The sequence below is a fragment of the Meriones unguiculatus genome, chromosome 4, assembly GCF_030254825.1.
Source record: "Meriones unguiculatus strain TT.TT164.6M chromosome 4, Bangor_MerUng_6.1, whole genome shotgun sequence".
NCBI classification, from domain to species: Eukaryota; Metazoa; Chordata; class Mammalia; order Rodentia; family Muridae; genus Meriones; species Meriones unguiculatus.
Window position 1 is genome coordinate 18,041,036 of NC_083352.1, and position 12,444 is coordinate 18,053,479.

At 49.5% G+C, this 12,444-nt stretch overlaps 1 protein-coding gene across 1 annotated transcript in view; it reads right to left on the reverse strand.

The window, feature by feature from the left end:
• The window catches only part of Hgsnat (heparan-alpha-glucosaminide N-acetyltransferase), a 28,175-nt gene extending 16,344 nt beyond the window's left edge, over positions 1-11,831 (reverse strand). The window contains exons 1-7 of the mRNA XM_021664151.2: positions 11,645-11,831; positions 8,517-8,632; positions 7,514-7,650; positions 6,779-6,900; positions 5,386-5,455; positions 1,946-2,015; positions 496-605 (exon numbers count right to left, since the gene is read on the reverse strand). Coding sequence (XP_021519826.2) covers positions 496-605; positions 1,946-2,015; positions 5,386-5,455; positions 6,779-6,900; positions 7,514-7,650; positions 8,517-8,632; positions 11,645-11,735 — 716 coding nt within the window. The 5' untranslated portion in view covers positions 11,736-11,831. The remainder of the gene's footprint in view (positions 1-495; positions 606-1,945; positions 2,016-5,385; positions 5,456-6,778; positions 6,901-7,513; positions 7,651-8,516; positions 8,633-11,644) is intronic.
• Between the last annotated feature and the right edge of the window lie 613 nt (positions 11,832-12,444).

Below are 12,444 nucleotides of genomic sequence, written 5' to 3' on the forward strand. Positions count from 1 at the left end.
CGTTGCCTTCCCAGCTGCGGCCTCTCGCTAGACACGGTGATACAGCATGACCTGACATAGCCACTCACTCGCCCGGACTCCTCAACATACTAGTGGGATCGGTTCTGGCTGTGTTCCATCACTTTTCTCTCTCAACATCATGCCAACCTTGTCTTCTATTTCACATTTTGTTTACTTCTCGTGGTGCTGGGAATGACCTCAGCACCAGCGAGGTGGGTATGTGATTTGCCTGTACTCTAGCTCCTTGTTATTCCAAGAAAATAATCTTCTGACATTACTTCTGTTTATTTTATTTTATTTATAAAAAAGGCTCTTGCTAGGTATCCAGGCTGGCTTTGAACTCTCAGCAATCCTTCCTCAGCCTCCTGAGAGCTGAGTGCAACACAGTACCAGATGAGAAAATTAAAAGCATGCAAGGTACCTTAAGCTAAAAGCAGGCTTGTTTATGATTATAATATCTGACAAAGACCCGCGCCTGCCACTGGGCCCACTTACCCCCTAAACGTGTCCACGCATCGGAGACGGTGTGGCAAGGCCGATGAGCGTCGTGTTTCAGGTTGGCAGTCGCCACTGAGAGGGTCTGCTCTGCTCGGGGATCCCAGCTCCTTCCAAGCAAAGAGAGAAAGAGGCGATGCCTGATAGAGCTAAGGGATACGCTTCACTGTCTGATATTTTAGGAAGGACATTAGAGTAGAAAGGGATAATTTCTGAACAATAATTTGGTTCTGGAAGACCCCGTCCAGAGGTTTCTACTCTCTGCTTTATCTGCATTTTTACGCCCTTGAAGGAGCTTGCTGGTGGTAGCGTTGCTGCTGAGAGAAAGAGCTGGTTCTGGGCGGCAGAGTGCTCGCCTGCCTACCGTGTGAGGGAGAATGCTTCAGCCCCCTGCTCCAAAGAAACAGGGTAGGAACTGGTTCTTAGGTACTCAGAACAGACAAATGCAACAGTGTATTTAACCATCACAACGGCCATGACATCTCTTCACTTAATGCTGATGTTTCCGTTCATTTGTTTTCAAATGGGGCTGCCTGCTGAGTGAAAACCGTTTGTCTTAAGGCAGCGCAGACTTCCGCCCTCACTGAGAAAGAGAGGGGGATGGGACCTCCGCAGATTCTGAGGACAAGCTAATCCTTATTAGGAATACATGCTGGGGGCCGGCAAGATGGCTGAGCCTCAAGTACCAGCTACACAGGCCTCACAACCTGGTTTGATTCCCAGAACCCACAGGGGAAGGACAATATCTACTCCCAAAGGTCAGTGTCTGAGCTCTACGTTCAGGTCATAGCACATGCAGGCACACGCTCACACCCATGCGTCACTCTCATACGTACACATGAATACAAGCAATGAAGTAAAAATAGAACGTGAGGGGACCAGGACAGTCGGAAAGTTCCTTGCCTAGCACATTTGAGGCCTTGGGTTGAGTCCTAGTATCACGTAAGCAAACAAGATGGCATATGCCTATAATCTCAGCATTCAGGAGGTTTTCAAGAGGAGGATCAGGAGTTCAAGGTTATCCTTGGCTACATACTACATAATAAGTTAGAGGCCAGCCTAAGCTACATGTGACACTGTTGTGTGTGTGTGTGTGTGTGTGTGTGTGAGAGAGAGAGAGAGAGAGAGAGAAGAAAAGAGGGAGGGAGGGCAGGAGGGGAGAAAGCACCCGAGCAAGCAAACGTTCACGGAATGTTGGCTTTCGCTCGGGATTATCAGAGAGGAAGGAGAATCTAGGTCCCGAGCAGGACTGCTGCTGTACAGTCCTGTGAGTCGCACACACAGGCCCTGGGTTAGTTCATCAGCATACAGAAAGCATGCAGGACACACAGTCCGGCTTTCCACAGTACAATTAAAATGTATTAAACTGGACAATAATGATCACTGAAAGGAATTATGAATTCAATTTAGAAACCCTCCCAGAGAACATATGTAAACTCCAACAACTCACAGAATTGATGAGGCGGTCAGTTTCTCGAGATGTTATTGCCTTAGAAATCCAATTGCTGAAGTCATCCAAACTGTATTAGAAAAATCCTCCATTAGTTCTCTGTCCTGAATGGTAACAAAACTTAAGGTTTATAAACATTAAGAGTTTTTCAGAAACAGTGAAAGAGAGAGCACAGCTTGAAGCATCCTCATGTAAATAAGAGCAATGATTGAGACTCGCAAAGCTGTGAAAATCTCGAGAGACAGTGCTCTCTGTCACCAGAACTCTTTAGAGGGACAAGCACATGGAATGAGTCAACAGGACACACAGAGAAATAAGCGAGAAGCCGGGAGAGCTGGCCCACACCTGTAACCCCAGTACTCAGGGAGGCAGAGGCAGGTGGATCTCTGAGAGTTTGAGGCCAGCCTGGTCTACAGAGCGAGTCCAGGACTGCCAAGGCTATGTTCAGAGAAACCCTATCATGAAAAAGAAAAAAAAAATGAAATAATTGATTACATACAAAAAGCAAGAAGCACTCTCTGTGCAACATACAACATACAAGTACACACATGCACACGGGAGCATTCGTTGGCAACGATCCAATTCTTCTGTCTCTACGGGTGACCTAATTTTAAAATCAAATTCACTGACACGGTTGACAAAAGGGTGAAAGCGTTCACTGACTTTCTTTCGGATGAGAGTCCTCCGCAGGCATAAATATTTCTGCAGATCTACGGTCCACAAGATGGCTTGCTTAAGATGCTTGCCACCATGCCTGACATCTGAGTGCTCTGAGGGGCCCCTTGGAGGAGAGAACTAGCTCCCCAGAGGTGTCCTGACCTCCACGCATGTGAAAGCACTTGCCTCACACACAGAAGTGTGTATACACCCACACACCCCCACACCCCCACACCCACACACACACACGGTTGTTGTTTTTTTTTTTTTTAGGAGAATATTTTGCTGGGCGTGGTGGTAGGTGTCTTTAATCCCGGCACTCAGGAGGCAGAGGCAGGAAGATACTTTGAGTTTGAGGTCTACAGAGTGATTTCCAGGGACAGCCAGGGCTACACAGAAAAACCCTGTCTCAAAAAAACATAATAATCATAGTAATAATAATAATAATAATAATAATAGTAAAGTATCTCAGCCTGCCTTAAAACAAAACCAGCCGTATGTTCTGAGTCACTAGACTTCAGATATCCACACATGGCATTCTTCCTCCACCCCATTTCCCTCTTCTGACTCAGTGCTTTCATTACTTTAAGGGAGGCCAGGCATACAGCAGCCTCACCCATAAACACGGGGTTCTCTGTAAAAGGAAACATCTGCTTTCTTTCTCAACGCGATCATGACCTCATCAAGTTTTTCATTTGTTTCCTCAAGTTTATTTGCTATGTGGAGGAGGTGCACATTCCACAGCGTGGGGGTCAGAGGACATCTTGTGGGAGCTGATTCTCTCCCTCCCTGTGGACCTGGGGTCAGTCGGGTGGTCAGGCTTGGGGCCGAGCGCCTTTACTGTTCAAGCTGGCTTGGCTCGCAGACCCTTCCCATCACTGCATTTCAAACGCTGATACTCCTTACTTTCTTCACGTAGCTTGCTGGGTTCCCTGGCTTGTGGGCACATCAGCCCCACGCATCACTCACACAGATAAACTTCCACTTGTCATCCTTCTTACAAACCACACAGCACCGCTAACGCCACCATCACGTGAAAACACTAAGACACCTTCAAGGAAGCACAGATGGAGAAGTTGAAACAATAAGAAATAAGTAAGATGTCGAGTTTGACCGCTGGTTCTCCGAGTGAAAGGCGGAGACCCCTGGTGCCTGAGGCGTTCTTGAACTTGCTTGAACTTGCACGGGGTGCTGGGAAATAGTAAGTTAAGGAGTGGCCTTTCGGGCCCCTCCAGCCAGACCATTCGGTCTACCCATCCAGGAGAGGCAAAGAGGGGTCCAATTACACAGGGGCCGAGGTGACAAGAGGCTGGTTCTGCCTCACGAACTGTTGGTCACCATGAAGCAACTGGATAGATCCAGTCACACGTAAGGGACCACCAGAAAGCACACTGCTCTCCTAGGACAGCGTTTCCATCTTAGCACAAGACCGACCAGAGAACACCTGACTCCAAAGAAACGCAACCCCGGGACTCGTCCTCCCAGGAAGCAGCTGGGTCAAATGTTCACGTCTGAGATGCAAGTGACCCTTTCACTACCGTAAGGCCGGTCTTCTCAGACACGCAACCAAACTATCTCAAACGCTCACAAAGCTAGAAGGTCAAGCTCTAGCTCATAATTCACAAGGTCACAATTCTCCTCGGCAGGAGAATTAAGGGGATGGTTTCACACTTCCGATCTGAACAAAGCTGATGTTGCTCTCGAAGTCTGTGATCCTTCAGGAGACCTACGACCCTAGGAGGATGAGCACGTGAAAATGCAGCCTCTCCTTTCTTTCCTTCCATCTGTCCGTCCTTCCGTTCTAAGAGCAGGTTTCACTACGGAGCCAAGGCTGGCTTTGAACTCAAGCTCAAGATCTTCCTTTCTCTGCATCCCAATGGCCGGGATTATATGTGTGTGTCGCCACGTCTACCCTTCTTCCTTATAAAACACGAGAGAACTTTCTTATAAAGTTAATTAAAGGGTTAGTGAGATGGCCTAGCAGTTAAGACATGTATTGTTCTTAAAGAAGACCAGAGTTCGGGTCCCAGCACCCACTTTGGGTGGCTCACCACTGCCTTAACTCCAGCTCCAGGGGATCTGATGCCTCTGGCTTCAGTGGAGACAGACAGACAGACAGACACAGGCACACAGACACACACACAGCTTTTTTAAAAAAATTAATTAATTAAATCTTAGAGTTGATTAAACCAGCCTGGATCTACTTTGCTTTATTTTTCTTCTCTTGTCTGCTGACTGGCTTCCCAGGGTCACTGTTAACCAGGCAGAGAAGGCCAGACGCCTCTTCTAACCTGATGCTTCTCCAGCAAGGAAAGGGAGTCTGCGCTGGGGTCCTGAGTTACATGCTATGCCCTTGGCTGCATTCCTGGGATCCTAGCTGAGCCAGTGGTCAAGGCTCAGGGAACAGGAGGAGAACCCAGCGTGGCAGCCTTCTCCTGAAGATATTATAAACCACCTCTACCAACTAAAACTCAATCCGGGAGGCTCGTTAGGAAATAAATAACTTTCTCAAACGCTGTCTTCAGCAGTGTTGGGAGAAAAAGGCAGAAACCCATTCACACCTTCATTAGCACGGCCTGTGGCCGGCCTGCAGCCTGCTCGGGCGCCCAGGACTTCAGGGCAGATGCTCAGATGTTTACTGAACACAGAGAACACCTCCGTGTGCTTGCTCTTGGCAACTGTCCCAAGGTGGAACAGCCGGTCAGCTGAGGGCCACATTACCCTTTCCGGGTGTATTACATCCGAGTCTCTGTTTCCTAGTCATGGCCCCCTCAACAACTTACCTCAGCAACAGTCTCAGGAAGGATACTGCGATGATGAGAGAGAGACCAACGAGGAACGCGATACTCACAGCTGTAATACGAGAAGAAAAGCATTATCGCATTATCGCCAAAATGCTCCCGGGAGTCTCAAAGCTGTCCGGACATTATATTACCCTGCCAGTCACAACTGGAACGAGAGTGAGCAAAGCTCACAGCCTTAGGGTAAACTCTGTGTAAACAAATGAGAACGGAGCAGGCAGGAGAAGCAAATGACACACTCCCGCACAGCCATCGTCGGCTCCCTGGAGATTAATTCTTATTCATCAGGGCACTGTCTCCCTTGGGGGTGAGGATGTGGCTCAGTGCTATTGCTCTGCTTCACCTATTCAGGCACTCCTCCTTGTTGAACTAACATATTTTAGACTGCAGTCATCACGTCACTTCATCCCTACACACTTCCCTACAGTCAAGAGGCACGTGGGGCCTGGGTGCCTCCTGACTCTTCACACACCACGCCGAGGGGAACACAACATGCATGGTAACTCTACGGAACAGCTGGGTTCTCTTCACAACCATCAGGGGCAGGAAAGGCAAAGAAAGGCAAAGCTGACACGCGACACGTGTGTACACCGAGGAGGCCCCTCCTGCAGCTGACACGTGACACAGATCCGCTGAGCCTCAAAAGCGTGCCTATCTGGTGTCAGGGCAACCATGTGGTTCCGGGTTCAGGCTTAGCCACAAGCGCCGTTACTGCTGAGCCATCTTGCTGGGCCTCATTATTCTTTAAAAGTGTTCAGGCTGCCCCCAAGGCCCCTCTTCGACAGGCTCTACATTCCTGTAAGATAGCATCCCTCTTAGCTCTCTGTGCACAGACCTAAGTACTGGCACACAGGGTCCTTGCTGGCCCTTCCAGAGCACCGCACACAGCGACACCTAGAGAGGGCTCAAGGTGTCCCACAGTGGAGCTCTAAGAGATTGAGGGACGGTCCTCACAGTAAGGGGGCCTGAGCAGGCTGCCAGTGTCAAGGCTCTTGGGAAAACACGGTGTGTGACAGAGGCCCCAGACAGACAGTCAACCGCCCTACTTCCGGTTTCTTTCCACTGTGCTGACCTTTAAGAAATGGTACGCTTTGTCATTAAACCTGGAAATATCAAAATACGGTGCTATATATAACGCATGATTTTCCTAGCATTCATCCATGACAGTGAAAACACCAAACGGGGACTGGAGCACACGTTTTAGCATAAAGAAAGAAAAACGACAATAAATACTACAGGAAATATCTCTACCATAAGTAAATGGTAGAGATAACATATCACTGAAATTAAGGAACCCACCATCAAGTGTCAGAAGCAACAAGACTGAAACCTCTGAAGACACAGACTTGAGACACCAGCGGAGAAACATACTTACGGAGGTTGCTGTCCACTGGATCCTCATTAACGACTAGGTCGCAGGTAATTTCACTGGCTCCACTGGAAGCATGCTGTACCAAAAGGGAATAGTTTCCAAATTCTCCAAATTTGTATTCCAGCCTACACAGAGCAGATAAAATGAAGGCAAAAGGTTACGTTAGGAAATAAGGAGCAAGACCAGCGCTTTTCAGCCTGTGGGTCAGGACCCCTTTGGGTCCAGCATGTCAGGGCTCCTGCATATCAGATGATTATGATTATGATTATTATAATCATATCATTATGATTCCTGATAGTAGCAAAATTACAGCTATCAAGTAGCAACGAAATAATTTTATGGCTGGGAGTTGGGGACACCAGGACATGAGGAACTGTATTAAAGGGTTGCAGCGTCAGGAGGGTTGAGACCAGCTGACCTACACTTTGCTAAGTGAGGAATGATATCAATTCTATATACAGATGGGGAAGATTAAGAAAAATATACTTTGTTTGTTTGTTTTGTTTTCTTGAGACGGGGTTTCTCTATGTAGCCTTGGCTGTCCTAGACTCACTTTGTAGACCAGGCTGACCTTGAACTCAGAGATCCACCTGCCTCTGCCTCCCTGAGTGCTGAGATTACAGGTGTGTGCCACCATGCTCGGCTAAGAAAAATATCTTAAAGAGAGGAAAAACAAAAACCGTGTAGAAAAAAAAAAAAAAAAAGACTCAAGTTAGACCATGATGGGCAGGCACAGACCTGCAGGCTGCTCTCTCTTCCGAGGTATAATTAACTTGCAGGATGGACCCGTGCTGGGTGTTCACGGAGACGGCTGCGACGCTTGGCTTTGCAGGTTTTCCACCGTGAGAGACGTTTGCCAGGGGCCGGAAGATGCACTGCGGAGACAGACGGCAGTGGGCACAGTGTCAGGGTGTTTCCGGAGTGGCTGCCGCTGTTACGTGGCAGTGCCGGGGTCAAGGTCAGACACTGGCCTGGCATTGCTAGGCAGGTACTGTTCCATAAGCTACACCTCTCCTCCTGGTAGGGGGTTTGACAGTCTCTCTCTCTCAGTGGTTGGCAGGGACACTATCCGAGAGAAAAATCCTAAGTTTTCCTTCATACGTTAAAAACCTAAACTGGGGTAATTCAGATAAAACTTACCTATTTTACATTAAGATAATGACTACCACGAAGGAACTGAACAATCTTTACTTATAGGTAAACTTTTTACAAGTTGACAAATGTAGCCTACATTAACTTCTGTATTCTGTTTTAATGAATATTATTCAACAATTAAATTGACAGGATACCATGTTACCTATTTATATTTAATACACATATGTCACCAACTGCAGTAACTGTGGGTATTTATGTCTTCAAAGCTTTTCTACTGTAGCTTTACATTTCTGCCATATAAACCCATTGTTTTAAGAATAGCTACACGTAAGGTTCTTCTTTTAAATTCTTTCCTTTAGTGTAAATTTCCAAAAGTGAGATTACTGGGTAAGAATAAACATCTTAGTTTCGATAAGCATTCCTGTTACAAGCAGCCCAGCAGTTTCAGACAACTAAGGATGAGAGACACCAGCAGTCACCAGCAAGCATCCGCCCTTGATCAGAGTCTACCTCAGTCTTCATTATTAACCATTTGTTTCCTTGCCTGTAAATCTGAAGGGAACAAGGAAAGGGCTTAGGCCTGAGAAGACTGAAAGAGTGCCTCCAGCAAGCCCTGGGACCCATGCGGAGGCCCCAAGACACGTACTTGATAACAGTACTCAGACTTCCAGTAGACAGTGAGGCTGATTCCCAGCAGCTCATTGTGGATAAGCAGCAAAGCCTCATCCGTCTTCAGCTCCACCTTCCTTTTTTCATCCAAATCTGAAAAGGATCAGAAGCAGAAGTTACAAAAACAAACCACCCGAAGCACTCGAAGGGTGACGGTGACAGAGACGAGACAGAGGTCGGCAGCAGCGCTTCACAGACATCTACCTATGCTCCGGAGCACTCGGGGTTTCCAGCACCATGCCCCGCGTGCACAGGCGAGCCCGTGTGCGAGGACACACACAGATGCCCTTTTGCACGGACGGCTCAACTACAACAGGGTTCCGTGGGCATGGTTGGCATCCAGTGTGTGAGGAGGTAGCATTCACTGAGCTGAGTAATCTCCACATAATGGCGTCACGAGCTAGGTTATTCTGTTTTGCAGAAGAACAAAGCTCACGGCGTTTTCTGCCCAGGCCCACGGCCACAGCTATTGAGCAAAATCACTGATCTGAACGGAGAGTGTGAGTCCCAGGTCCAGACTTTCCTGCACTGGTTATGAGCTCAGCCCCACCGGCTTGTTAGAAATGCAGACTGCAGCTCTCTCTCTCTCTCTTCAGTGAGGCAATGAGAGACACCAAAGGCTGGGGAGACGGCTCGGCCATTGGGACCGCTGGTTGCTCTTCCTGAGGACACTAGTTCAACTCTCAGCAAACCCACAAGCATCTATAACCGCAGTTCCAGGAGATCTTACCCCCTCTCTGGCCTCTGCAGACACCAGGCGTGCACACGTGTACGCAAAGACATACACGCAGGCAAACAAAGCGCCCACACATGTAAAATAAAACAAGATTTGTGTATGAAAACTCCTCATCCTCGAGCTGCCCCGAATGCTCCGCCCACCTGCGCTTCCCAGCTGTAGGTTCCGCCTCCAACCCAAGGCCCAGAAAAGCCAAGGGCAGCTGCCAGGCCTGTAACCCTGGGACCCTAACAATGTAACCAAGTCCCATTTGGTTACATTGTTACCCTGACTGCAGAAGTAGAAGAAAAACAAAAAACGCAGACTTCAGCCCAATCTCCTTCCAGCTTTAGTGGCAGATTTGAATGGGGTACCAAGTGCAGGAACACTGAAGGGCAGACCCCTGCTCTAGCATTCAATCCACAGGTATTAGATGACACTACTAGGCTGGCAATGATGATCATTTAGCGACTGGGGTGTCGTCTCCTTTCACCACACAGACTTAACGGACTGAACCCCAGCAGTCACGGTTGACAACACACTTCAGTGCTGAGACATTTCACCAGCCTTCTGTGTTATTTATTCTTTTACAAAGTATTTAAAGAATGAACTTTCATGACTGAAGATTTTTTCCCCTCAAAAAAAAAAAAAATAGCCTTTCAAAACTTTTAATACCATCCCAAAAGTACTCTGAGATTCCATTCCTCTTCAGTGGGGCTGGTTTACGACATCTATGGAGAGCGCAGACTCCTGGCTGGTGACAATGACTTTCTTACATATGCCACATCCCAATGGTCTTATATGACAGATTGGTCTCCTCCCCACCCTTGGGGTTTCTCTGCACTGCAGTGATTGACCTTAAACGTCTATGTTCACGATATCCTTCTGCCTCAGTTTCCAAAGTAGCTGGTGCTCCAGGCAGGCAGCACCCTGAGACCTAGAAAGACTAACAAACTTGCGGAAGGTCACGACCTGCTGGCAGGCAGGGCTAAGTGGAGGTCAGTCGCCTGCAGCAGCGACCGGCTGGTTACCCCACTCCAGAGAGGAAGGTTATCTGCTCTGTAGTCTCTGGCTCTGTTAGCCTTTGGCTTTCTCCCTCACTGCTCAGCCTGATAACCTGAAAACAGCACTTTGGACATGTCTTCCAAATACTTGGCATGGCTATGCTACTATCCTGTGAGTTGTTGGAATACTTAATTTAACAAACCCTTTCCTAAACTCTGGTATTCCAAGTTTACTTCTTTTAATCTTTGTCCTAAAATTTTCTTGCCTGCATGTATGTATGTGGTAACACAAGGATGCATACATGCATGTATACATGTATGTTGTAACACCGAGTGTCTGGTGCCCAAAGAAGCCAGAAGGTGGCATCAGAACTCCTAGAACTTGAGTCACATGTGGTTGTGATATGGGTCCTGGGAACTGAGCACAGTTGTCTGGAAGAACAGGCAGCACTCTTAACCAGAGCCATCTCTCCAACCATCACTTCGGACAGTCTTCCTTTTCCGGTTAAACTCCCGTGCGCGCACTCTTCTCTGTATCTATCAGCACCCCTCCGTGGGCGGAGCAGCTCTACTTCTATTTCTTAGTCTTTAGTGGTGTGTTTTATGCTTAGATTTCCCAGGTGGGTTTTAGACACACAAAACGCTGTTATCAGGGGACAGGCAAAGTCCCCCAGGCCTAGCTGAGCGTCAGAATTGCCTGGAAAGCTTCAAAAAGAATAACAACGAAAAGTTCAAACACTCTGACCAGACTCAAAATTCAGCATGATTTAAATCAAATCAAATCAAATCTCTCCACCCAACTAAAGTCCTGGATTGTTACACCTTTCTTTGTACTTTTTGCATTATTTCAATGTATTTTCTTTTAGGTTTGGAAGACGGAGGGGTAATCCACACAGATTCCTCATTCCAGAGGAATAATGGACGGACGGACGGACGGACGGATGGATGGATGGGGGAGAGGCAGGTGACACACTTGGCCAGGTGACAGCCCTATCCCAAACAATTAGCAAGGGGACACTTACCTCAGTCAACGACCCAAACTATCCTCTCCACAGGGGTTTGTTTGTGGCACGGTGTTGCAGGACCCTGGGGATCCTTGGACATGGCTCGGGGGAAGTCCCCGAATTCCTATCTTTCTCACCCTTTCCCCTGGTGAATTCGGAGACCGACTCAGCACCCAGCCCGGGGGAGGGACCCCACAACTGACCGTGGGAAGCCAGGCCGGGCCGGGCTCCCAGGTGGCAGCTCCCGCGGCCTCCGGCACTGCGGTCCCCCCAGCGTGGACCCGGCGTGACGCCAATCCTGCGCCCCGGGGGCCGTGGGGAGGTCCGGGGCAGGCCCACGCGCCGTCCCCGCTAACCCCGACCCGCGCGCGCGGCCGCTCACCTGGCTCCGCGCGGCGGCCGGGGGCCAGCAGCGTGGCACTCAGCACCGACCCGGCCAGCAGCAGCGCGGCCAGCGCCGAGCCCGCGCCCATGCCGCCCGCCGCCTCCCTCGGGGCGCCGCGCTCCTCGGTCCCCGCTGCCGAGCCGCGCTCCCCCGTCCGGCGCCTGCGCGCGCTCGAGCCGCCCGTCATCGCCCGCTCCCGTGGCGTCGACGCCGCTGTCCCGCAGGGGAGGGCGGGGCCTCGGGGGGCGGGGCCGCTTCCTAGCCCCGCCCAGCCGGGGGAAAGCTTGTGTCCCGCCAATGCCATTCCTAGCGTCGCAGAGGGCCGCCTGGCTGTGTTCTGCTCTTTGCTCGGTGTTCCAGTCCCGCGGGGAGAAAAATGCAGAAGAGTGACCTTTGCTCCCCCCGTCACTCACCCTCTCCACTCTTGCACGGTCTGAATTCTTGCATCCTAGCCTTTAAAGTGCGTGGGTGTTTCAGGCCTCTGGCCACCTTCTGGGAGAGTCGTTGGTGATAAACAAGACTGCAGGGCTTTTCCCTGAACATGCACAAGCTCTAAAATACACCCCTTAAAAGCTCCCTGTTTCTGGCCTTGGACTCGGTGCTGCCAGTCTGTGGAAATTCAAGGTGCCCCGGGATGAGCAGCTCCGCACTGCTGTCTGTATTCCCAGGGAAATCATCATGTCTGTGACAGGACAGGCGCAATATTTGTAATACAATTGTAATTGTGTCAGGCGTGGGGGCGGTGGCCCACGCCTGGAATCCCAGTGCTCGGAGAGGCAGAGGCAGACGGGTCTCTG